At 47.2% G+C, this 24,860-nt stretch overlaps 10 protein-coding genes across 11 annotated transcripts; 5 read left to right on the plus strand and 5 right to left on the minus strand.

The window, feature by feature from the left end:
* The first annotated feature begins 67 nt into the window (after positions 1-67).
* SPPG_08859 lies at positions 68-2,716 on the plus strand. 2 transcript variants are annotated; one of them, XM_016757002.1, is made up of 10 exons: positions 68-139; positions 196-317; positions 372-507; positions 573-706; positions 780-849; positions 935-1,611; positions 1,683-1,799; positions 1,865-2,167; positions 2,240-2,398; positions 2,457-2,716. In XM_016757002.1, exons 2-10 carry the CDS (start codon positions 315-317, stop codon positions 2,511-2,513), a joined length of 1,656 nt encoding a protein of 551 aa, XP_016612986.1. In that variant the 5' UTR covers positions 68-139; positions 196-314; the 3' UTR covers positions 2,514-2,716. The 2 variants fall into 2 exon arrangements, with proteins under 2 accessions (XP_016612986.1, XP_016612987.1); XM_016757001.1 differs by having other exon boundaries at positions 204-317.
* Positions 2,667-5,573, minus strand: SPPG_00638 (uncharacterized protein). The gene is made up of 10 exons (XM_016748967.1): positions 5,331-5,573; positions 4,882-5,262; positions 4,666-4,827; positions 4,459-4,596; positions 4,225-4,371; positions 3,972-4,134; positions 3,854-3,906; positions 3,628-3,764; positions 3,221-3,534; positions 2,667-3,148 (listed from the first exon to the last, which is right to left on the minus strand). Exons 1-10 carry the CDS (start codon positions 5,499-5,501, stop codon positions 2,934-2,936), a joined length of 1,881 nt encoding a protein of 626 aa, XP_016612988.1. The 5' UTR covers positions 5,502-5,573; the 3' UTR covers positions 2,667-2,933.
* Positions 5,574-5,889: 316 nt separating this feature from the next.
* SPPG_08860 (uncharacterized protein) lies at positions 5,890-8,187 on the plus strand. The gene is made up of 4 exons (XM_016757003.1): positions 5,890-6,208; positions 6,293-6,469; positions 6,529-6,767; positions 6,840-8,187. The coding sequence occupies exons 1-4, from the start codon at positions 5,962-5,964 to the stop codon at positions 7,965-7,967; spliced, it is 1,791 nt and encodes a 596-aa protein (XP_016612989.1). The 5' UTR covers positions 5,890-5,961; the 3' UTR covers positions 7,968-8,187.
* Positions 8,188-8,867: 680 nt separating this feature from the next.
* SPPG_08861 (uncharacterized protein) lies at positions 8,868-9,428 on the plus strand. The gene is made up of 3 exons (XM_016757004.1): positions 8,868-8,959; positions 9,037-9,149; positions 9,220-9,428. The coding sequence occupies exons 1-3, from the start codon at positions 8,926-8,928 to the stop codon at positions 9,256-9,258; spliced, it is 186 nt and encodes a 61-aa protein (XP_016612990.1). The 5' UTR covers positions 8,868-8,925; the 3' UTR covers positions 9,259-9,428.
* On the minus strand, positions 9,345-11,856 carry SPPG_00640 (uncharacterized protein). The gene is made up of 3 exons (XM_016748968.1): positions 11,147-11,856; positions 10,795-11,080; positions 9,345-10,723 (listed from the first exon to the last, which is right to left on the minus strand). Exons 1-3 carry the CDS (start codon positions 11,746-11,748, stop codon positions 9,611-9,613), a joined length of 2,001 nt encoding a protein of 666 aa, XP_016612991.1. The 5' UTR covers positions 11,749-11,856; the 3' UTR covers positions 9,345-9,610.
* A 189-nt stretch (positions 11,857-12,045) lies between these two features.
* SPPG_00641 (uncharacterized protein) lies at positions 12,046-15,518 on the plus strand. Its single transcript, XM_016748969.1, has 12 exons — positions 12,046-12,291; positions 12,355-12,894; positions 12,953-13,002; positions 13,086-13,622; positions 13,697-13,726; positions 13,792-13,912; positions 13,974-14,017; positions 14,093-14,101; positions 14,201-14,626; positions 14,691-15,002; positions 15,076-15,151; positions 15,228-15,518. The coding sequence occupies exons 1-12, from the start codon at positions 12,114-12,116 to the stop codon at positions 15,446-15,448; spliced, it is 2,544 nt and encodes an 847-aa protein (XP_016612992.1). The 5' UTR covers positions 12,046-12,113; the 3' UTR covers positions 15,449-15,518.
* On the minus strand, positions 15,392-20,146 carry SPPG_08862 (uncharacterized protein; the record flags this gene model as incomplete). The annotated part of the gene is made up of 19 exons (XM_016757005.1): positions 15,392-15,461; positions 15,544-16,674; positions 16,764-17,337; positions 17,401-17,411; positions 17,560-17,635; positions 17,699-18,142; positions 18,210-18,275; positions 18,335-18,393; positions 18,450-18,558; positions 18,620-18,760; positions 18,818-18,926; positions 18,989-19,081; positions 19,142-19,283; positions 19,343-19,481; positions 19,548-19,622; positions 19,687-19,804; positions 19,863-19,931; positions 19,997-20,040; positions 20,098-20,146. The coding sequence occupies 18 exons, from the start codon at positions 20,144-20,146 to the stop codon at positions 15,558-15,560; spliced, it is 3,435 nt and encodes a 1,144-aa protein (XP_016612993.1). The 3' UTR covers positions 15,392-15,461; positions 15,544-15,557.
* A 317-nt stretch (positions 20,147-20,463) lies between these two features.
* Positions 20,464-21,328, minus strand: SPPG_08863 (uncharacterized protein). Its single transcript, XM_016757006.1, has 4 exons — positions 21,152-21,328; positions 20,920-21,095; positions 20,640-20,855; positions 20,464-20,567 (listed from the first exon to the last, which is right to left on the minus strand). The coding sequence occupies exons 1-4, from the start codon at positions 21,316-21,318 to the stop codon at positions 20,563-20,565; spliced, it is 564 nt and encodes a 187-aa protein (XP_016612994.1). The 5' UTR covers positions 21,319-21,328; the 3' UTR covers positions 20,464-20,562.
* Positions 21,329-21,467: 139 nt separating this feature from the next.
* SPPG_00643 (ubiquitin-specific protease UBP6) lies at positions 21,468-24,164 on the plus strand. Its single transcript, XM_016748970.1, has 15 exons — positions 21,468-21,538; positions 21,633-21,778; positions 21,879-21,929; positions 21,998-22,087; positions 22,145-22,248; positions 22,319-22,433; positions 22,502-22,692; positions 22,749-22,834; positions 22,902-22,933; positions 22,993-23,151; positions 23,221-23,340; positions 23,405-23,615; positions 23,671-23,745; positions 23,813-23,893; positions 23,959-24,164. The coding sequence occupies exons 1-15, from the start codon at positions 21,523-21,525 to the stop codon at positions 23,994-23,996; spliced, it is 1,515 nt and encodes a 504-aa protein (XP_016612995.1). The 5' UTR covers positions 21,468-21,522; the 3' UTR covers positions 23,997-24,164.
* On the minus strand, positions 23,924-24,814 carry SPPG_00644 (uncharacterized protein). Its single transcript, XM_016748971.1, has one exon. The coding sequence runs from the start codon at positions 24,773-24,775 to the stop codon at positions 24,035-24,037; it is 741 nt and encodes a 246-aa protein (XP_016612996.1). The 5' UTR covers positions 24,776-24,814; the 3' UTR covers positions 23,924-24,034.
* Between the last annotated feature and the right edge of the window lie 46 nt (positions 24,815-24,860).

Here is a 24,860-nt window from a genome sequence, read left to right on the forward strand (position 1 = left end):
GTCAGCTTGTTGCCATAGCCACGAGAGTTCAAGATCTTCACCTCACGTCAATATTCAACAATTCACAGTTTTCACCATGTCAGCGGCAAAAGAGGCGACTAGCACAATGCTTTTACGGTACAAGGATAAGCTACTTGAGGTAGAATACTAAAGGAAGCAGACTTTGGCTTAGCTAGTCATCGTAACGGCTGTCAGTCCAACAGGCGATCGCCAACACTGAAGGGAATTTGAAACGCTGGCAAAAGTACGACGAGGACTATCAGACGCTTGAAGGATTCTTGCAAGGTGCGGTACAAGTTACCAAAAAGGATGTTATGGTAGGAATGTCGTCTCTTGGCCCGTTCCGCCACTATACTCATACCGATCTGCAGGTCCCTTTCGGTCCTTTCGCCTTCATGCCCGGTCAACTCATACATACCAACGAGGTGCTGGTACTTTTAGGCGATAATTGGTTTGCCGAGCGATCCGTCAAAGAAGCTTTGGAAATAGTTGGCAGAAGGCGGGAATGTTAGTAATGATATTTAGTCTTGTTACTTGCTTGAACGACAAATTGACGCAAAGAATCGCCATAGACACCACAGAACAAGTCAAGAACCTTAAACTAGCGCAAAAGGAGCTATATGCTCGCATGGAGCTTACAGAACTAGAGGATCCCAGGTCGAGTCTTACCCTCGAAAAATCAAATGTGGACTCAGATGGTGACGAGGTACATTGATGTTCAAATTGAAGCGTGCCGCTTTATCGTTCCTGGCTAGTCGCTAACGAGATGGTTTGCTCAGGTCAATGAGGAAGGCCTCAAATTTGTTGAGATTCGTGAAGAGTACAATGAAGAGGCGGAGAAGGCAAGACGTCTGTATTGCGTGTTAGTTGTGGCTGACAAGCATTAGCATACTTACCACGTCGACACGGACATAAATGACCCACATACATACAGAAAAGAGACCGGTGCAGCCCTTGTCAGAACCGAAGCCCACTGCTGATGAGAGCGTGCAGTCCTTTTCAGACTCGAACATCACCGCTGACGCGAAGCATTTTGATGAATTCGAGCGTCGTCTTTTTGAAAAGATTAAGCAGTACGAAGAAGAGGAGGAAGCTGGGTATCTTGATAATGATATAGAGGAAGAGGAGGAGGAGCACTTTGACAGCGACTCAGATGGGGAAATGCGATTCGAAACTATGGATGACGATGAAGACGACTTCAATCAGTCTCTAGAAACCTTCACGCGCATTCGATCATCTCTCAAGAAGCCGGCGAAAGCGCAACGGCAAGGTGAAAAGGTGCCAAAACACGTCAGTTTTGATGAAAACATCCAGACCACAGCGCCCGCGTCTATCAGAAGCCCTTCTGATATCTATGAACAAATGCGGGCGAAATCCAAAGATATGCCAGATTCGACTGGTAGTCCCCGAGCAATTGCTGAACCACATCGTCCGCCACAAGCGCATTCAGTTAAAGATCTCATAATCGAGAAAGAAGATGTGGAGCAAATGTCTGAAGATGAAACTGATGATTTTTTATTTGGGCGAGAGCTGCTCAACGAGTATCATTTAAAGCGAAACCAGCTCATTCAGGCGCAGTCGGTCCATCCATTAACTGCAGAAGAGGAGGATGTAGGTTATATTGGCGAAGGGCTGCAGAGAACCGCTGGAAGCTGGAACTGAGATGTTGTCTCGTATAATAGGTCGCAAGCGAAGAGCGTTTGCAAAATAAGGTGGCCAAAGTATCTCGGTTCAAGGCCGCACGAATGGCTGTGCGAGAGGCGGTAGAATTGCCTCAGATTCTGCAACAGCTAGCAGAGGTACGACTTCGCTGTTTTGGACATCACATCGAGCCACCTATTCATCATATTACCTCTTGATGCAGCCATCATCAGAGCCAGCATCTGTGGCCGTTCAAGAGCCGCAGAAGAGAATAAAACCTTGTGTACCAGTACGTGCACTATACAACACGTCTGGTGGATCGCATACTATAGCAGGCCAATTGCAGTCGCCGAAACGAGACGTCATCAAGAACGTGGAAAAGAAAGCTGTAGATGCGCAACCTTCTCAACAGAAAGTCTCCCGGTTTAAAGCGGCACGAATGTCAAGTGCCGCTTCGTCGTCTACGCAGTCTTCAGGGCCAGAAGCAAGTGTTGGTATGGAAGAGGAAGGAGAGGAGTCTGATGAGGTATCATTCCTGCCGGGTCAAATGGAAAAAGTACTTGTTGTGACTGACTCCTGCATTGATTGCTTTGTTTAGGGCGTAATTATGGTGCCGCGTGTCTCCCGACGTTTGGTTGCTCCTCCTGTCGTTGGACGAGCCTCTTCTTCGGATAAGCGCATACCGATTATCCAGAATTCGAAAGCTGCAGAAGACTCCGAGACCGCATCCGTTCGTTCTGATGCACAGTCCCAGTCGGTAAGTTTCATTCCCTCGGCCTCTCACGCATGCGATGCTAAATGAATACTCCTCTTAGACGGGGAAGAAAGTGTCTAGATTCAAGGCTATGCGGATGGGAATCAATGAAGGATGAAGAGAAACCATTCTGCGCAAGCGAGAACTCGTAACTATTCTGAGGGCTATGGTTAACATTTGTAAATAGTCGCATTATATTGTAGAGAATAATTGAGAGTTGAAACGATAATTGCTGGTCTCCCTATCACCATGACTGGGTCGCCATGATCTACTCAATATCATACTACTTTATACTCATTATGATGAATCTAGATACAAAAAGGTGCTGTACTGGAATTGAACAGGAGCGTTTACACTCACAACAAATTTCCAAACCCTAACCCTCTTTCAACTTTCCTCCTTTAGCAAACTTGGCAGCTGGCGATGAAGCATTTCCAAGTAAGATTTGCCTTAGCTTCCAGAAGGTGCAAGCAACTCCTTTGTCTTTAGCGACATGATTGCTGGTGATAGTAGGCTCACTATTCCCTTTAATTCACATTTAAAACTCTAGTATATCACGCTGGGACACCATTAAATCACGGACGGAGCGATCTGATTTCCCCGACCAAGGTCGAGATTTTGAAGCCGAAGCGGTAGACCTCTCCAGTGGGTCATCAACTCCATCATGGACGGCGGTCTCTGACTCGACGGGTCCCTCCACCATTTCTGCATCTTCTACGGTAATTTCTGCTTCGATATCAAACGTTCTTGGATCTATAATTGAATGACGAGAATGTGAGAAGAGAATGTTCGGTCTTTAGAGCGAATGGTTCAATCTCAGCTAACCATCGGACTTTCCACTCGTAGCTATCTCTATCCAGTCAGCACAATAAGCGTCAAAGTCTAGCGCGTTGGTCCATCGAATTAACACGTCCGCATCCAATTCTGATTCGAGTTTTGAAAGATGCTCTTCGGAGGTCAACTCTAGTTCGCTGACAGAGGGCTGATGTGAAGGCGGCCCTATCTGCTCATATGTTTGATCTGACATAACTAGCCCGCCAGAGGACTTCATTTTAAGTGTGTCGTCTTCGAATCCTGATTGGATAAGGTTCTGTTCTGCTGTGGTCGCTGCTCTCATCATTTCCTTGCCTTGGCGATACCTGCGTATAAACCGTTTTGATATTAGTACCAGCCAGAATGGGGTTGACGACGTTGTTTTGACGGTGTGATCACATCATAATCGGGCGACTTACATTTTCTTAAGCCACTCCAACTTCCGCATTCGCTTTGCGGCTTCCAGATCCTGTCGACGCTTCAGTTGCAAATGATGGTAGCGGATCGGTTTTGAATTTGAGAACTGAGGTGCCGTATCTTGCTGCTCATCCAACATCTTCATTCATTAACGGAGACAGCAATGATTTGATGTCAATGTTGGATATCTTGTTTGAGACAAGCATCAAGATCGTCACTCTCACCCACCTTTTCTGAAACTGGCCGCCATCCATTATTCTCAATTCGCTGATACCATCCAGCTACAGCAAAATGGAACATGAACAACTTCCAAGAACCTTCCAGCAAAAACTTCCAGAGCACATACCCAGTGGTCCCGGCTTTGGCAAGGGTCCAGTTCTGTCAAATAAGTCCACTGGCAAGAGTTGTTTACTTTCCTGGGAAGTGTAATCCCGTGGACTGAAGGCATTCATATCTACCAGGTTTTTGTGAACGAAGATTTTGTAGTAGATGGTAGGTGGAAAAGCCGTCTACAGTACGGAGAAGTAATGTTGAGCATATCAGTCACAGTAAGGTTGCTGCAGAACCATACGTGCTAGCTGTCCCTAGGGTCAACTTACACCACCTAGCCGGAATTTGACATGGATGCCCATGGCGCCGTCGATTAGCTGTGATTCTTGCGGGTTGATAAATCTGAGTAGCTTGCGCGGGTCTCCGCGGAGACGGAATCTAATGAGGTCCCGGTGGAAGCGATAGATCTTTACGTTCTGGAAAAGGGAATGGTAGAGTATAAACAAACGACACGGATAGACCATAGGCGTTAGTTAGAGTTAAGTCCTCTAATTTGAACTCACATAATGGCCTCGCCAGGCTCTCTGTATCTTTCTTGCCGCTTCATCCCATGTGTTTTGCTGTCCACCAGCCTTTCGAGCCTTCCATAACATTTCTTTTCGGGCCTCTTCAGCTTCATCGCTTTGTGGTGCACCTGATTTCTATCCATAGATCAATGTTAAGTCCATTACACGATGTTCTCGGAAAATCGGCAGATCACGACGTCTAACCATTCTTCTGAATCGTAACCAATTTCGTCGCACGAGCCACATACGCCATACAGCTTGTATGTAAGCTGCAGCAAACTCAGGAAACGTTGGGGGGACCGTGTCAATCGGGGAAGCAGCTTCGACGAGAGAGCAGTACTTGTAGTAACGTCGAAGTAGCTTCTCCTGCATCTCATGTTAGCATGCAGTAGGCCTTGCAGCTAATCGTTATACTCATACCTGCACACTAAGATCTTGTGCAGTGACCCCAGGCAGTTCCCTTTGGAACGCTCCGAACACATCGGGAGGGCTTAAACGATGTGTTTGGACGCTGATCTTTGCATAAACTACAGCAATGTACTTGGTTCTGGTTCTCCAACCTCGAAACAGAGCTTGGATCAACAGGGTGGCAGCAAGGCGCGCCAGTTGCTCGCGCAGAGTCGCTTCATCTCGAATAGCTGTCGAGGCTGGGCTAAGAACTGATCGGCGTAGGTGATGCTGAGACATTTGATGCGAGGCGGATGAAGGGACAGTAGCCGCCGTACTGGGTTTGGTCGAGATTGGTGTAGATGTGTCGGACGTTGGAGGGGTTACCGGAAGAGGGATACGGCGAATGGCCATCTGCGATACGTTAGAAGAGATCTGGTGAATAGTGTGCCAATATCAGGCTTTTGTGGATTAACATGTACCATTCTGGCAGCCTTGTTTCTTCGTAGATACTTTTCATACCGATCATTGGGAAACTCGACGGTTTCAAGCAACTGTAAGGGGTCAAATCCCCATAGTTGGTCAACGGGAGGAATGCTGGCGTTTCGTGAACCACCTGTCTGTGGATGAAGAGTGTAGAAACTGCTGGACATGATAGGCAGGAGAAAAAGCCTCGCAGTGAGCGAGAGAGGGAGAGAGCAGTAATGGCAGTAAGAGAATCTGGAGAAGGCTAGTCAAGTGTAATGTATTCCAGCAGCTCAAAAACATATATCAAAGGGATCTCGCGGATCATGGATTACGGGTATCTGCGATCGGAAAATTACTTATTTTTATAACTTTTACAAGTACCCACGGCATTTTCCAGCATCTTTAACAAAGAAAAGAATTGCTCGCCGTGGAATTCTATGTCCTCCGTGCGTTGCTTGCACTGGAGGGGATTCTCTTTACAAATGGGTGCATTAACTAGAACGAAGTCTGAGTAAACTCTGGACGATTATCAAATCCGACGCGTACGCTCGTTCGGACATTGCTGGCTATTCCCCCAATTTCCTCCATACGTTGACTTTCATCCAGAATTCAAGAGATTTCAGCGCCTTATTTTGTTGACCGTAGATGCCTTCAAGGGGATCCAGGAGGCCTCGTGAGTGCAGCCCTACAAGCTGGCAGACTACAGTCCAGGCACCAGAGCCTGGCTTGTATTACATTCCTTCGCAGAGCTGGAAGCCCATACCTGTTACATTCTGGCTGACGCAGGAAGCGAAAGATGACTGCGGGGAGTATTATGACTTACTATGGAAAAGGTTGCATTCAGGTCATAAATCTCTCTTTGACTGGCGATGGGATAAACTGGATGGTGTCGGTAAGTTACAAGTCCGGCTATAAAGGCAGCTCCAGAGTCGGGATAGAGTTTATGACTATTGCACTCCTTGTACCCCTTTGTAAGCTATCTGGAAAGTCAGTTTGAAGAGTGTATTTGCTGCTCGATTGCTAGACGGCGATACAAAGTTAGAGATACACTTCCTCAAGAATATTGGCAAGTTCGGTGGAAGCAAGCTTGATTTTGTGACCTTTGAAGGACCCGATATACATCGACTCGCGAAGCAAGTTTCGGAGGCTGCAGGTAGGTAAATCAGCTCATCAGGCTGCGTCGCCCATATTGAGCTTTTGTTTGCATGGCAGAGCTGGTGCGTTTCCGGAAACTCTTGGTCATCGTGAACCCGAGGGGCTTACCTTCAGGAGCAGGGGTATACAACGACATTGTGGGAAAGATGCTGGAATTGGCGGAAGTGGATATTGAGTTGTGGGTGACCGAAAGGCCTAACCACGCGTATGATTTCATCCAACAAGAGAGTAATATATCACAGTATACTACAATAATTACCGTTGGCGGCGATAGAATAGTACATGAAGTTATAAATGTAAGTTCATCGAACCCTTTTGATTATTGTAATCTTTGAGTTTATGATTTATTTTGCACCTGTGCATGGCAGGCATTGCTTTCTCGGCCAGATTGGGAAACAGCGTCCAAAATTCCCTTGGGTATCATTCCCTCAGGACCTGCGAATGCGCTCAACAGATCTCTTGATACTTTGGACCCGTATGTCGCTACGTTGGCTGCTATCCGCGGAGTGCCCCAACCGACAGATTTGATGGCTGTAACGACATCTTCCGGACAACGTGTTTATTCCCACTTATCATTCATGTGGGGATTACTGGCTGACATTGATCTGGAAAGTAAATGGTGGCGATGGATCGGTTCTTTGCGCTTTGACATATTCGGACTTTGGCGGATGGTAAACTTGAGGAAATATCAAGGAGTCCTTCATTACCTGCCTGTTGACGAGACTGGCCCACCGCACTTACATCGTGGACGTTCGCTTACTTCTCCACTGCAAGCAAGGGCTAAGTTTTCCAAAGAGCGGTCAGTAAGGTCGTTCAGTTCTCCGCCACGGCCGCGTCCACGTCCACGCGCCCCTGCAAAGTACGCACATCTAGATCCGTCCACTGGTTTGCCGTCGGGTTGGGTGACGCTGGAAGCCGGCTTTACTTCGTTCACCGCTCTGAACCACCCATGGATTTCGTCATCTTTACTTGGTTGCAATTTTACCTCTGCGTCTGATGGCGTTATTGACCTGGTATTTAGCCAAACGGATAGAACGGGATTTCTTCCGTTATTTTTGGAACAAGACAAAGCAAGACATATGAATGACAAAAGATGGCACGTCGAACGCGTCAAAGCCTTCATTTTGGAGCCGGGGATGAACCAATACGGCAACTTGGGACTGCTGGACGTGGACGGCCAAAGCATTGAGCACGGATGTGTTTGGGTGGAATGCTTGGAGAACGCAATCCGCATACTAGTTCCACCGGACCTTGCAGTACGCGAGATGGAGCGAGATCAGAAGAGAAGGCAGCGCATGAAAGCGGTACAGAAATTGGAAAGGAATCATATGCGACCGTGGCAAGACATTATCAGCGAGAGCGAATTACTGAAATTACTGATATTACTGATCTATGACTTTTTTATTCCCACTGCCTTTAACATCGTGGTATGTTATGTGTTTTGTTGGTGTATTTATCATTATTCGCTACTTTGGGCTATCATACGGAGGGCATAGTGATAGGGTATAGTTTGTCATATTCTTCATTATTTGTTTACATTTGATCCTTGGTCTGTAATTAGTGTGCAGGTGGTAGAAAATGTCACTAGGGACAAATTCTCCCTCCAACCCACTACAGCCGGTTCTAATTTACAATTAGCCAGCCTGTCCAACCCTTCATAACCTATCCTGCAAACGAGTCCCACCCCTATCCTAACTCGCTACAGGTTCCAGCCTGGGTTGAACTGGGGTACGTGCAAAGCAGCACGATTCCACTAACTAACTACCACTAGGCCCAATTACACATTACGGTTTTTCTAACCGGGTAACTAAGCCCACCACCACGAGAGAAATCCTACTAAGCCCTTGATTTCGAAATTCTTTAGTCGGAGGATGTTCAGATACTAAGGTAGATCAGAATTAGACTGGGTAATCCGCGTGGGAAAATCAGCAAGAAATACCTGCGATCGTAGCAATATAGTAGTAGCAGCGTTTACAAGGGGTTATGTTGTTGTAGTCGGGTGGGCGAGGTCCTTGGCACCACCACATCGGCGTTCTCATGATTGATGAGAGTTGGGCAGATGCTTGTGAGTCGAGGACTGGTGAGAAAAGAGGGAAGAGGGAGCAGGTCCCCTTTTATAGACCTTTGGCATGCGCCTCACCGTAGTTTAAAAAAAAAAACATTAGCATGCCACACCGCAGTTTGGAGAACATTAGCAGGACGCTTTGAGCAATAGATGGGGGTGCTGATTATGCGATATAACTAACCGGATTAATCCGGATAATAATGAGTTCTAGTGCCATTTTCAATCACCTCCACATTAAGATGTCCACCTTACGTAATCATCTCCCGAGTTCAACCCGTACATTTCCATGGCAACAACGCGCTTCAAGCAATGTTTCGAACCAAATCTGCCAGTTGCTTCTGCAAAACTGACCTCCAGCAACCGCATCGTCGTTCAATAGCTTTTCCCAAATGGCCTCTGCAATCGCAAAGCAAACCTACAACGGTAAGTTGTTCCTCTTTCATTATTAACAAAGAGATTGCTGCTCTCTTTTACCGTTCGGCTCACTTTTTGAAATTCAGTCTTCTTCCGCCGAAGCTCCGCCTACCTGGCTGGCATCTTCGCGTCGGCCTTCGCTTTCGAAATTGCCTTTGACACTGTATCCGACAGGGTGTGGGATTCGATCAACAAGGGGGTACGTTGCGATTCATTTGTTCAAATAGCGATACCGCCAGTCGGTTGACCCAATTTTTTGTGCCTTGCAGCGCCAGTGGAAGGATATTCGTGACAAGTACATTCAGTAGAAATGCAGATGTACACGCTTCATACCTCCATCCGTTTTGTTACTCCTACTATATCAATGTTGCACACCCGGCATACGGTTTGGAGTAGAATAACCATGTAATGAACAATAACTGGAATACACCTTTTAATATCAGTGTGGATCTATGAGTGGGTAATTAGGGGAAGACCGGCATCCATGTGTATGTCTATTGCGCTCTGACGGTCAACTACAGCAAAAGCGAGTATCAGCACCATGATTCTGCCCTGTGGCCGAATCTCTCTCACCGCATACAGCGCTGAACCAATAGGCCTACATGAGTTACATAACTCCATATCATAGTCCTTTACAGATGCTCCCCAGCTACAAAGCACTCAGGCAGTTGTCTCCGCTGTCTTCGCGCCAGTAGTTTTCTCAGCTTCGTTGCCTACCCGCTTGCCTTCACTCTCCGCGTCATCTGGTCGACGAATTCGCACAGGTACGGATGGCGATGATTTGACATCAACAGGAATCGCCTGCCCACTTATGACAGGTCCAACTGACATTGGCATTGACATCGCTTGTGGAATGTACATGCCGTTCGAGTAAAATGGTACGGGTGCACTAATAGCACCCATCATCGCTGGAGGAACGGATGCATTTATGGCTGAGGGGAACATGGAAGGGGCGTAGTATAGTTGTCCTCCCGGTCCATAATATGCGAAAGCAGGTGTTGCAGAAGCCGCACTCGATCCGGGACCTTCTGGCGTCGCCGGGTTTTGCGCTTGGGGAACATATGAGTAATTTTGATACGCTTGAGGGTACATGTAATTGCTTGCATAGCCATCCGCGGGGACCATTAGCCCGTTTTCAGTCATTAATACGATTTGCCCAGAGCTCGTCATCATAGGATGTATCGTAATGGTCGTCGGATCCGGTTGCCCCACGCTGGCCGCCGATAGCGTCGCGTATGGTACATTGTCCACAGCTTCCGCCGGCTGATCGTAGGGCGATGCTGATTTGGGATATGTCTTATTATATCGATTTTTAGTTGATTGTTTGTGCCGGCCTTCACTCCATGATGGATCCGATGTTGTATGGGACGAAACTGACGTGGCCACAGCAGGTTGAAATTCGGGGGCATCCACCGCCTTTTTAAGATCATTGCCGGTGTGCTTTTCTACTTTCTCAACATCATTCGCAGGCTGATCTGGGCGGGACTGAGTTCGCGACGCACCGAGATATCGTTTACTCTGACGTGGAGCTTGATCTCCTGTTTCATCCACTGCAGGTCGTCCGCCCACGCCACTGCCGACCGTGTAATAGCGTTGCGTTGGGTGTTTTGCCTTCTGACTCGCCGGTGATAGTGCCGCAGAGATTCCATTGAGCTTCCCTCCTTCTTGATTCCGCTCCTCCGCCAGTTCTTTGCTAGCTTTGAAATCAGGTGTAGACTTCCTCTTTGTGATGGTGACTGCGTGCTCTCCTACCCTAAAGGTGGATCGCATCGTCTACGATGGAGGTCCGATTAGAATATAAGAGACAAGAGGAGTAACTCACTTGATGGATAAGTTTTACAAACCTCACTATCACGCGGAGTCCAGCTTTTCCTATGTCGCAACTTTCCTGGATCGTTGTTTGCAAGTTCTTCGAACTTATCATGTACCCATTTCTTCTCCGTTGGATCAGCCACTGATGGATCATATACTTTACGGGGTGGAGTCATTTCTCTGTAACTATTAGATATTCCGCGAGATAGATCTGGAACTTCGACGTCTGATTCCACTGGGGCGCGAGGTTTTGAGTTCTGTTCTGAGGGAGCAGGCAAGCGGTAACCAGGTGAACGACCAAAGGGTCGGCCGCGACCTCTGCCACAGCAAATCAAAATTCAACTGAGAAAAAGAGCATGAAAATGGATAGGTGAAGACAATTACCTGAATCCGCCTCTCCCCCGTCCCCTTCCAGCAAACCGGTCATCATGTAGCCAGAATTTTCCAATGCTAGGAGTAAATGATGGATCTTCGCGTAGTTTTCGGCGGTACTCGTCCATGTCTTTCTGCTTTTTTTCAAAACTCGTACCCAGCGACTGTCGCGCAGCTGCCTCCTTTCCCTTTTCCCGTCCATCTTTGGTGCCGACTTTTTGATCCGAGCGATCGTCCTCGTACTCAATCTCTTCGTCTTCGTCTCCCAGCGTAGAATTACCTGCACCCGCCATACCTGCTTTTCTTGAACCCCCTTGCTCGTCACCTTCTACCCCAAACTGTCGTTCGCTATCCAATGTCCTACGTGATTTTAGTTCCCCCTCCTTAGATGCGTCCCCATCGGACAGCGTACCCGGAGGTACCCCATTTCCTTCCGTGCCTTCCTCTTCACCCTCCTCCTCCTCCTCCTCTTCAGATTCTGTCACCGCCTCGCTCACGTCATCACTCTCGTTTCCTGAGTAGTCCTCGTCCGAACCACTCAGATCAGGACCATCGGAGCCTTCCTCTGAAAGGTCGTCAGCGTGGTTACGACGACGGGATAAAAGTCGGCTCATAGTTTGCGGATTACTATCAGACGTGGATGCCGAAGTTCTCGGTCTGGGTTAAACGTTTGGCTGAAGCGCCTGCTTGGAAGTTGAATTGCGATTTTATGTCCGCCAGACAGCAGCGCTTTGCCCAAATGCCTTCTGGCATTAAATTTATAATCAGCTGGATCATGTGATACTACTTACGTCAGCATCGGGCAGCAGCAACCGACGCATCGAATGGAGACGTATGTTTGTCCTTGGTAAGGTATCGCCCATCTGGAGTATCCTGAGGGTGTATTCTGTCGCCCGTAACCATTGAGTGTCGTCAGCGTTGTCAACAGATTTTAGGTCATTCTATATTGCCTTGTGCTTGATGAAAGCCTTATGGAAATATGGCCGCAGCAAAGGCAGTTCTAGGAATGGTCAAGGATGATGATATGCAAGATGTTGAAGAAGGAAATAGTAATGGAGCTGCTCCAACTTCCACAAAAATACATCGCCGGCCTTTACGGTTTACTATTGGCTTTAAACTTGCCCTCTTTGTCGGGATTTTGACGTTGCTCACTGTAGGTGTGTGAACACGGCTAAAAGTTTGCAATATGCTTTCTGTATATCAATCATTGCACCAAACAGGAGTCATGGCGGTGCTAGCTTGGGCTACGAGCTCCAGGCTTCTCTCCGCACAGATCAGTGAACGCATGAACACTATTGCATTACTCCGAGCGCAACATCTAACCATGTACATCGCAAACACCCTTGGAAATCTTCAACTCATATCCAGTAGGGTTCTGATTCAGAATTACCTGAAAAGAATTGTAGAAGGGGGTAACATGACAGAATTTGAACTCGACATCGGGGAGAATGACCTCAGAAGTGCCGTGTCGAGCTACCAAGGCATGGTAATGATAGAATTTCTCTTACCCAACGGAAGTACAATCTTTCAAACAACAAGGGATGACATATCACTGGACACATTGGACGCCGTGCGTTATCGCCCAGGGGATTCCCTCACGAGCGGTTTCAAGCTGTACAATCCTATACGACTTCCGTCAGGGCTGTTTGTGTGGGCATTAACCGCACCTGTAAAGTCACTTTCAAACGCGAGCATGGACCTGGGGATGGTGCACATAGTCACTGAGACGTTGGATATTGGGGATATACTTTGGGATAGAGGTGGGGTACTGACTGCAGAAAAGTGCCAACGGTAATCCTAACTATATATCGGTGATAGCTGGCTTAGGTGATACAGGACAGCTTGTTTTGGTTGCTCGCGAAATGAACGTAAGATCCTCTTGTAAACTGCTACCATATGGACCCATACTGCGAGATTGGCCTCCTTTGTTGACATATTTGCCATCGTGCAGGATGAATATCGCTTCGTTATGCCCCCTGAACGCCATCCAGAGGTCTTCAATACCACAAATCACCAACTATCAGAATACGAAGCATTGTCGACAGCCGTTCAGCATAACTCTAGTGGTGTCACTACGGGGACGTCATACGACGGGACATTAGTCGTGACCAGTTACCAATTCATCCCTCATGGCAACTATATTCTTCTGGCTGAGCAGTCTTCCTCCGAGATCAATGGTCCAATTCATCGTCTTCGATTCTACCTGCTAATGGGGATCATTGCAAACTTGGTAGCCACGCTTCTCATCTCTATATTTGCCGCACAGTACATTGTCGTGCCAATCAGGAGACTAAGAACCCTAGCGTTGACGTTTAGCCGGGGAGATTTCTCAGCAAGAGCAATATGCAAAGAAGGCACATTTTCAGACGAGATTAGAGAGTTGAATCAAGCTTTCAACACTATGGCAGTTCAACTGAGTAGTCAATATGAGGTGCTGGAAAGGAGGGTTCAGGAGCGCACAGAAGAGCTGGCAGCGGCAAAGCGAGAGGTAATTGCACATACTCGTCGGTAGTCGTATTAGGCTCAACGAACTCATTTGTACTTATGATACGCATTTATTAGGCTGATGGCGCTAATGCAGCAAAGTCGGCGGTAAGTTTGAACTTGCCACCGATATCAGTATCGTGCTGCTTTACCTTACACTTTCCTCCCTACAGTTTTTGGCTGCCATAACTCATGAGTTGCGCACTCCTCTGAACGGGATTATTGGGCTCAGTGCGCTACTTGCCGAAACGTCGCTGAACGAGGACCAGAAAGACCTGATTAGTTCTATACGAGGTACCGGACGCGTATCGCGCGAAAGACTGTCCTATAAGTTCAATACCTAATATCGTCTTAGAATGTAGCGATGGATTGTTGATCATTGTGAACGACGTACTGGATGTAAGTCACACAATGCCAGTAGAATTCCTTTACATGTGCTGAATTTGTTTATCTTCCGTCCTTTTCCTCGATTAGTTCTCAAAGGTGTGTGCAGCTTCAAGCAAGAAGGCCGTATACTCCGTTTTCGAGTGACTTTTTGGAAATTCGTTCTTCTTTGACCTTGTTCACTTCTTCACATATTAGATAGAGGCCGGCAAACTTGAACTGGAGAGCCGCCCCTTTGACCTGCAACAGTGCATCGAGAACGCCCTATACCTTCTCAATCTCAAGGCTTCACAGAAAGGGCTAATTCTTTCACACCGAATAGAGCCGAGCACACCAACGTTTATAATGGGCGATACTGTCCGGCTTCGGCAAATTCTCATCAACCTGGTCGGAAATTCAGTGAAATTTACGTCAGAAGGTTATGTTCTGGTAACGGTCACCGCACGCGCTAATGGAAGCAACACAGTCGAGCTGAAATTCCAAGTTGAGGATACCGGCATTGGTATACCGTCAGAAGCGCTTGGGAGGCTTTTTCAATCGTTTTCTCAAGTTGATTCGTCGACTACGCGGCAATATGGAGGAACAGGCTTGGGGTTGGCGATTTGCAAACAGTTGGTCCAAATGGTAATGGCATCGTACATTTCTTTGACTTTGACCGTGCTTATCTCACCGGCACTGCGGTCCTCAGATGGGTGGAACAATATGGGTTACATCTGAGCAAGGCAAAGGAAGCGTCTTCTCCTTCACTATCAGTACCAGCGTTGTTAGTTCGAACAAGATCACAAAAAAGACGGAAGCGAAAGAAGAACTATTGCATGATTTAGCTGATAGGTATCCCATGCGACTGCTAATGGCAGAGGACAACGCAGTCAATACCAAATTGGCAACGAGGATGCTGCAGCGACTGGGATATACCGTTGACGTGGTAACAAACGGAGCGGACGCTGTCGAGGCCGTCAACAACCGTCCATACGATCTGATTTTGATGGATATGCAAATGGCAAGTAACAGAGGGGTTACTAAATGTCGTGAGATCCCTTGGTGATTGATTGTTCTAAATTATACTCTGGCAGCCAATTATGAATGGATTGGACGCAACGATGCGTATTCGAGCTGACAGGAAAATCGATCCTCAGCCTATAATAATAGGTAATGCATTCCCTGGTGGATGAACTTGCGCACAGATGACAATCTTGTCCATTAAGTTAATTACTCCTGCCAATAGCTCTGACTGCGAATGCAATGGACACTGACAGGATAAAGTGCCTGCAAGCAGGGATGGATCATCATTTGTCGAAGCCCATCAAATTGGAGGTTCTTGCGGAGGCTTTGGAAATATGGGGTGCACGAATAGCGACTAATCGAATACGTCGCAATACGATGGCATCACTGGAAAGGGTTTCTGAGAGTGTCCTCCAGATTAAATCTCATAATTGGTCCGTGTAAATAAGGAGATACGCTGTGGTATAATTTGTATACGATGAGTTCATAAATCGCAAAAATATACATAATGCTGAAATCATTCTCAAATCATCACTAACATACGGGTCGAGATCTAAAATCGAGTGCGAGGACAAACATGGTTCAAGCGTTGCGCATGCATGATATTGTGGCTCTGCGTTCGACATTCCCTGCCATACCAACAGTCTGGCCTTGAAGCCACCACAGGCGGTAGCCTTTCAGGATCGATGTCTTCACGGTACAAGTAGCAAATTTCGCAAAACACGCGCGTAGCGCAACCGATGCAAGCAATGGATTCTGGTGTTACTGGAGTCAATCCCAACAACTGAGGGGTGCTTCCCGGACTTCTCCTAGGAGACACTGCGGATCCTGAGGCTTGCTCACTGGGACCGCGGTCGCCCTCAGAAGCTGCCACATTGTCGCGTCTGGCATCCACCTCGTGCGCCCCACATTGGAGTATATACTGGCCCGCCCGGATACGTTGCAGTCCTATCAGCCAGAGTGCATTCACGGACGGAAGCAACTCGCCCACATACATTCTCAAGATTTCTTGCTCGTGCACGTTGTAACGGAACGCGCTAGGCGGCAATGCATGAAATTCGTACTCCTCCAGCGATTTCAAGGCCCCTTGCCCGGCAGGTGTGGAGCAGCCAGCCCCTCGAGTCGCATTGAAGTATAAATCACAGTAGGAATGTTGGCAGAAGGCGCAGCGTTGCAACGCTCGTTGTCCGTCTGTCCTGTCAGGCATCCTACTCATACACGCCATGCAAGACACGTGCACAGGATTTTGCTCTGAACATTGATATCCGTCCGATGCTCTTCCAGGTGGACACTGTGAACATCGGCTAGGTTCCACCTCTTCATCTTCATCATTGTCATCCCACACCACCTCGCGATCATCGTCACTTTCATCATCCGATGACCACTCTCGAGATCGCCTTCGTGGTCGGACGGGTTGGTCGGACGTGTATTGATTTGAAATTTCCAACGTACGAAGGTCTTCAGGATCGCGCTGCTTTTCCGGATGAAGCCGAAGGTACGCGGCTACCAGGTTGTTAACAGTATGATTTCGCGCCACCATTGTCACCGCCCCCCGACATTGCGGACACTGACTCGATCGTTCATTCCACTTACTATAGCAGCCACCGCAAAAGGAGTGCAGACATGGTACAAGTGAGACCACTTGGTATAGGATGTCATGACAGATGCCACTAATGATGTAAGGAAGGTAAGCGCAATAGGTAACTTTGAAAGTCGACTAAAAAAAGGTGGACGGTTGACTATCAGGTGTAGCACCAACCAAATCAAGTTCTCTTCCATGTCATCCTGTCCTGTGGCTTTCTGCCGTTTGGATTCGTGTTCGGGGTTCAAAACGTCAATATCAAGATCATCATCAGTCGGGCGTTTGACTGCTGGAACCACCGCCGCCGTTACAGCCGCGGTATCCGCATCTTGATGAAGGATTCTCACAATATACCATGGTACCCCCTCTGAAGTTTTCATAAACGAAAGTGTGTCTCCTTGCTTCAATTGCCGCGTCTCCCCTTTCCCAAGCTTTTCACCGTTGACAAAGGTCCCATTTGTGGATAAGTCTGTAACGCAAATTCCTCCACCTTGACTATGATCAATAAAAACTCTACAATGGTGTTTACTTATTCTCGGACAATCAAGAGTTGTGAGAGGCGAGCTCGAGTGCCGTCCAAATACAAGCTCTTGGGTTTCCGATGACAAGGTGACGGAAGCAAACTTCGATACTTGGGATTCCAAAAGGGCTAGCGCATTCTTCTCAACAACCTCCCCAGACTCATCGTCCGATTCCACTACGAATGTGGCGTCTTTTTCCAAAGCCGATGTTGCCATCAAAGTGACAAGATCTACGAAGAGGGTGCATGGCGGATTTTGGTGATATTCCATTTTCCCACTTTTGGAATGCTTACCAAATCCGGCACTGGCTTCGAAAGCACCTATAAATCAATCAAAAATCTGCTGTTGCGTATATAATAAAAGACTTATATGGTTTACAATATGTAGGAGTTAACCTCCAAAGGGTTCCCAAGGAGCAGGTGTCGAGACCTCATTTCTTCAATTGTTACTACCTTCCTTTGGCTACCATCCCTGTTTCTCGCATATCCTCTGAGTTCACTGACGGAGAGACGTCCAAAATGACACCTCCTAATGCAGATACAGTAAGCATATGATATACTGTGAGCAACATTTGTGAAACTCCATCCTTACCATTGGCATCGGAGCGCCCAGCTTCCGCCTGGTGATGATCATTCCCTCCGTCGTTTGTCGGTGGCAGTGATGGCATTGTATCATGTACAGTTGTGAACATGTTATCGAGTGGGGTGGGTCTTCCAGGAGATGAATTTCCAGATGAAATTGCGGCTGACTCTCCAGGAGCAGACGAAGTGGATCGAGAAATCGCATCAGGGTCGACGCCGGTGGTTTCATCAACATCCATCATTTCACCAATTGAAGAAGGTGATCGTGCAGCAAAAACCTGCGACGGAATATTCGTCTCATGATCGTTCTCCACACCAGGCGATCGTACTGTCTCCATTCTATCAAATCGGTTCTTCCGATCCTCATGGCTGTAATAATCACGCCGACCATCTCCTTCATCTTCCGAATCTGAGAGTTCTCCTTCAGGAACTCTGCGCTTGTCGGTCATGGATTCTGAGCCACAATTAAACATTTTAGAACAAAAAAATCTTAACGCGTAAAGCTGGCATCGTTTACTCACGGCTAATCCGCACATCAGGCGATTCTTCCACCATGAATTCATCATGGTCCAGATCTCTCGGAACCTCTAGAGACCACCCAAACCGATTTAGAAATTGTGGAAGGAGCTTCGCGCTAGTTACTTACCTTGCACTTGAACACTTGGCGCGCATGGGACATTTCGCAGGTTGTCAACGATTTTTGCGCTATGGTAGAAAGTCAGTGACCAATTACCGTTGGCTAACCTACAGCAAATACCCACTATATTCTTTCCAAATATTCTCTCGTGTTACGGTTCTCCATGTTGTTATTAGGAACATCGAGGCGGTAATCTGGTCCGTAGTATTGAAAGTAATCGTTGAAGGGTATCTCTAATTTGTAAGGGTTTCAATAAACAGGCAGAGTAGGTACGATTCATTTACTGCCACGGACCTTCCGACAAAGTTTCGCCTACCGCAACGCCAGTTTCGTAGCACCATGCACGAGAGACGTTTCGTATTGTATATCCTCCACCACCAAGCATCAACATTGGCACATTAAACGTTTTCATGAACTCAACCGCCATCGCATGGCCTGCATGAATGTTATCGACCTTGTCTTTGACAGTAAATATTACCACTGAGAACCAACCTTTTAGAGACAAGTTGAAGCAGCCAAGTCGGTCTCCTGCCAACGAATCTGCGCCGCACTGAAGTACCACAACATCCGGCTGGTACCAGGACATCACATGCCGCATTACCTGGACAACCCATCCCAGTCAATACATGATGAATGTGAGTCAAACTGATAGATCGGAATTACAGGTTGAAAAATCGTTTTGTATGTTTCATCGTCAATGCCGTCCTTGAGTGGGAAATTAACTGCGTAATGTTTTCCTTTTCCGTGACCAATATCCTGTATATAAGGGATATGGTTAGGGCAACACATTGCTGTAAGTAATTGCAGATGCATTACATTTATATCGCCCGTTCCTGGAAAGTACTCCCCGTACTTGTGAAACGAGACAGTCATTACTCGATCATTGCAGTAAAAGGCTTCCTCGACCCCATCTCCGTGATGGACATCAATATCCACGTAGAGAACTCGCTGGTGATATCTAATGAGTACTATTTAGCGAAGTTCATACATGCCGACCGAATATGTCAGCACCGGTACCTTAGCAACTCCAGTATGGCAAGTACAATGTCATTTACATAGCAGAAGCCGGATGCCTCGCACTTTTTGGCGTGATGAAGTCCACCACCCCAATTTATAGCAATTTCAGCTTCTCCCAGATTGAGCTTCCGTGCAGCCGCTGCCAAGGGTGCAAACTTTGTTGGAATGAATTAAATAAGAACGAACTTTCAATGGGGGCACTTGCATATTGATCCTCCAGCCGACAAGGAAGAAAAGTCATAAAGGCCTTCAAAGACTGGACAATCTTCTCCGACGTTGACTGAAGCGAGACACTAGTATAAGTATTAAGCAAATCCAGAAAGACAATTATCATGTTTGATCACATTTCTGCTGCTGTTTCGTCATCTCATCCATATTGTCAGGTGTCACACGTTGCAGAAATTCAATGTATTCATCGGAATGAAATTTGGTGAGTTCTTTGAACGTGGCTGGCGACGGACGCTGTAATGTATGTAGTTGAGTATCTTGCAATATCTAAAATCACACAAGTGTACTTTACATTTATTTCAAGCTTCTTGTATAGTCCATAGTTCACAACCAAATTGTGTGTCATCCGTATTCTATGGGGCTATCAGTTGGGATAGTCAGCTTGGCGTAGATCTTTTAGCTAGCATGTAATAGATTCTCATGAACCTTCATGGGATGTTGCGGTCCATAGTGATAGTTTCCGACCTCGGCTATCGAGAAAGATCAGCACGAACAACACAGCAAAGAAGATGCCCAGCTCAACCTACGATGATAATAATAGGACACCTTCTGTTTACGTGTTGTTCCTGTCGCCATGGCTCAACTATGTAGCGACAACCCTTCGCCCCAGGTTTCCGGCAGGAAATCGTAAAATCACTCGACGGGCAAATCGGAGCTCACAGCTCAATGTACGAGGTCCTGAAGATGCCTTGTATACGCAAACGGTTCTATCTTTTCACTGGTGGGCAGAAGGACAGTATATGGTAGTCTACTTGATACAGCGTGTTGGTGCGATCTCTATACTTGCAACAGCAAGAATGCTGACCAGAGGTGAACTCATCTCGGAAGCGCGCAGCACTTGATTAGTAGCCAGATTCCAGTGAGCTGGTTCAATTCAATCCGAGGCGGACAACTCTTTAAAAATGTCAACACGTATGGTATATATATTTCACATCAGATATTATGATTCCATATTCCAGCAAACAACGGCAACATGATTGATAACAAAAGTATCAGTCTGAGATATTAATATGTGATGAATAAGAATCCACGCAAATGAACTCGGCTCCAGTATGAATAAAGTACTTACCAACAACCTTCCCAACAATATTGTACTTCTTCTTGTAGTGCGCCTCCCACTTGTTTAATGTCTCCATCTCTTCGGCAGTCAGAGAAGAATAATCTGGGACGCACTCCTCAGGTTTTAGAGAACTTTTGCCAAGCGCTTGAGATGCATCTTTGCCAGCAAATACGTGATATCCCTTTCCAGGACTGTACATGTCACGATTCTTGGTGACATCGAACACTGTTCAACAACCGGTTCATGAGCAAGTGAGCAATATAATACTTGGTAGCTTCAGCAGCTATACCTGTCCCCTTAACGGCCAAGTAAACTGGTAACTCAGCGTTAGTGCCGTCGTAACGCGCGAGTTCTGCGGCCGTGAATTCTTTGTCGCCGGGTGGTTGTGTTGGACCTGAGTCAGTAGTCATCATGCCGACAGGAGCAGACGAGGTAACGCTTTGTGGAGACTGCGGTTTCTTTGGACTACAAAAGCGATTTAGTCGCAAACGCCAACGTAATCTACAAATTTGGTGACGCACCTTTGAGGAACTTTGGACTGACCACGCGTGAGGGATTTGACGAGCACCAGTACAATCAACCCTAGCACAGCACCTAGAACGACTGGATTCCAAGAAGAGATATCCAAGAAAGGGCCGAATGGGGTGACAACTTCGGGTGATGCTTGCTTGTGCAAAGGTGTGGCCATTCTTCAGCTTTGTGCGTTTTTGTTGGGCTGTCCAGGCGGCTAAACTGAGGTCTGTAATTTACCTCTTTTGGGACACATTCCAATCATTGAATCCAACCAAACCAAGTCAAACTGCGACCTTTGTCACGGCAAAGGCCTTGGACGGCGCGAATTAACAGATTCCGATTATCCTCGTTCACAACCCAAGATAGATCAGTTTGCAATATGCCCGTTATAAAAGGTAATTAATTGTCATATTGTGCTGTGCACAGATATATCAAGGGCCCGTGTCTTTTGACAGACGCTGATACTTCTTTACATTACGCGACCATTAGTGAACGTAAAATGGGGAGGCAAAAAATTGGAAAACATTGAATTGGATACCGACCAACCAGGGATCGTGTTCAAAACACAACTCTACACTGTCACAGGTGTGCCTCCGGAGCGTCAAAAAATCATGGCAAAAGGAGGAATGCTGAAGGTGCGATCTTGCAGATCGCGTTTATGCTGCCCGACTATCGAGTTGGCAAAGCTGGCGTAACAGCGCTGGGAGACTAAAAAGAAACATCTTGCTTCCGTAGGATGACGCTGATATGAACAGCCTTGGCTGGAAAGAAGGCCAGCAAATCATGGTACATCCTCTCTATTGACTCTTAGTGCACGTTGTCATAAGGTGGACTAAGAATGGAATGTGCTCCAGATGATGGGAACCGCAGGTGAACTGCCCAAGGCCCCCGAAAAGCAGACTATGTTCGTAGAGGACATGACGGACGCACAGATCGCACAGGCGGTAGGAATATGTACCATGTGGTACGACCATGATTGGGAGACTTATTACAAGCTGTAGCTGAAACTTCCGGCCGGGTTGGTCAATATGGGAAATACGTGCTACATGAACGCTACACTTCAATGTCTGCGTGCGATTCCCGAGCTCCAGAGTGCGTTGGTCAAGTAAGTAAACTATGTTGTTAGTCTCCCTTCTCAAAGTATCCACCGGAATATTCATATTGCATTGCCACAGGATGCCATCGGCTATTGGTGTTGATGGCCGGGAGAACTTGGCCTTATCTATGCGAACACTCTTTGAAGAATTGGAAAAGTCTGGCGACTCTGTTCCGCCACTCGTATTCTTGCAGGTGCGAGTTGCACTCACCTGAGATTGGAAAATCGTACACGAGCACATGTTGATATTGTCCATCCTTAGGTGCTTCGATCAGTTTTCCCGCAATTTAGTGAGATGGACCGCGGAGGCTACATGCAGCAAGATGCAGAGGAATGTTGGGGACAAATTGTTCACGCGCTTGGTGCAAAAGTGCCTGGACTCACCCGGGAAGGGGAGTTAAATACGGACAAGCACTTTGTAGATCAGTATATGACGGGAGAACTCCTTTCTATGTGAGTCTTGTGCATCTATGGAAAAGGTGTGGCAATTATGCTAAGGTCCGGGATAGGTTGAGTTGTGATGAAGCGCCGGAGGAAGGAAGCACAACGTCCGTCGACACGTTCAACAAGCTTCGAGTTAACATCGGTTCTGGAGGTTTGCTGACTGATCCTTGTTGGATACAAGGGCCACGGCAGTTACTAACGTTAAATGACGTTCGTAGTGTCAACATATATGCTTACAGATATTGCGAAGGTGCGAGAACGCAAGTGGTCCCTCTTCCCTGCTTCTTCCATTCTTATCACATAGCATAGGGCCTTGAGGAAAAGATTGAAAAGAACTCGCCCACGCTCAATCGGTCAGCTGTATATACGAAAAAGTCCAAAATTTCTCGGTTGCCAGCATACCTGGCAATAAACTTCGTCAGATTCCAGTGGAAACCAGAAACCCGCACCAAGGCCAAGATTCTAAAGGTGGGTTCGGATAAAGAAGACCACCCCAGATGGTACAATAACGGATTATCTCGTATCCCACGTCTACAGAAAGTGAAGTTTCCATTTGACCTGGACATGTCGGAGTTTTGCACACCGGAGCTACAGGAAAAATTGCGACCTGCAAAACTGAGGCTAAAGGATGTTGAGGAGAAGAAGGCGGCAGAGCGGGTAGGTTCACCTAAGCTGTTGCGGGCAATATTCAGCGCCATAATCGACGTATTTTTCTTTTCAGAAAGCCAAAAAGGTGAAGCTTGATGAAGGTCCTGTTGTAGCGGGCGGGTCAGACACAATGGAGACCGCCCCACCAGCCCAAACCGACGTGGACCAAAAAAATGTAGCCTCCAACCTGGACCAGCTAGAGAAAATGAAGGAGATTGGTGTGGATCCGAGTCTTTACAACGACATCGGAGCGAACGTCTCTGGACAATATGACCTTGTCGCAGGTCAGTGACCGAGAGTATAGTATTCAGGAGCCCTTAAACTCATATCACAAATAAGTCCTGACACATATTGGACGAGCGGCTGATTCGGGACACTATATTGGATGGGTGAAGCATGGCGAAGATCAGTGGTGTAAGGAACATTTTTCGAGTCAACTGTGTATCGTAGCTTGTAATGTTGATCTGCTGACTCTCCTTAGGGAAATTTGATGACGACAAAGTTTCCCAAATTAAACCGGAGGACGTTGAAAAGCTCGAAGGGGGCGGAGATTGGCATACAGGTAAATGTTTTGGGGGCTCAGTAGTGGTAAGAAAAAGATCTAATGGTCGGCTCTCGCCTTTCCAGCGTACATTGCCCTTTACCGGACCAAGAAGATTGAATAGATGACGCATGTAAAATATAACAATTGCCAGCACAGCATCTATACTTCAGACGATTCGACGGCTAGAGCCGGCATAATCCCAGACCTTTCCATATCTATTGCCCATAATGCGGACCCCACAATATTCGTAAACATGAAGAGCATCCCAATTATGGGTACCATTTCTAGCAGAACAGCTACTGATCCGAAGCTCGTATACGCCTGTCGATGGCTTCTGACGAATTTTTTCCCAGCCGTGAATCCAAATCCTCTCAAATCAAACCAATGCAAATGAAGTGCCCACGCAGCCAAATAACCATTCAAGAGAAGGAATAGGATCGTCCCAAATATTGGCAACAGGTGTAAAGGTGCCGTCACCACCAGCAGAAACAACCGCGCGACAACCAAGTACATTATCCAGACGCCAGCATGTGCACATCCCAACCAGCATCCCCTTGCGCAGCTCCCCTCTCCGGCAGGACAACCTGTCACCATGCTTACAACATCGTCAAACAACTGATCGGCGACTGTTGGTAAAGCTATCGCCAAAAACAACAGACTCGCCGCGAAAATTTCCACCAGCACCAGAAATACCGCGAGTATCCAAGCCAACCATTCTGGCATAAAACTATCTAAGGCGTGCGCCTGCGGCTTCAGCGTAAAAACGAAGAAGACGACTGTAGATCCCACCGCAAAGAGAAGGGCTATTATGAGGGCGCATATCACCCGGAGCCAAAGTGTGGGGTGCGTCACGAAATATAAGATACCACGGAGAGGGTATATTGAAGGGTGTAAGAGCATTTTGCTGCGTCCGTTCGTGTGTCAGAACATGTGGATGGAGATGGATTGCAGCTGGCCTTGCGGGCAGAGGGGGGTTGCCCTCTGG

This window comes from Spizellomyces punctatus (genome assembly GCF_000182565.1).
Source record: "Spizellomyces punctatus DAOM BR117 chromosome Unknown supercont1.1, whole genome shotgun sequence".
Lineage (NCBI taxonomy): Eukaryota > Fungi > Chytridiomycota > Chytridiomycetes > Spizellomycetales > Spizellomycetaceae > Spizellomyces > Spizellomyces punctatus.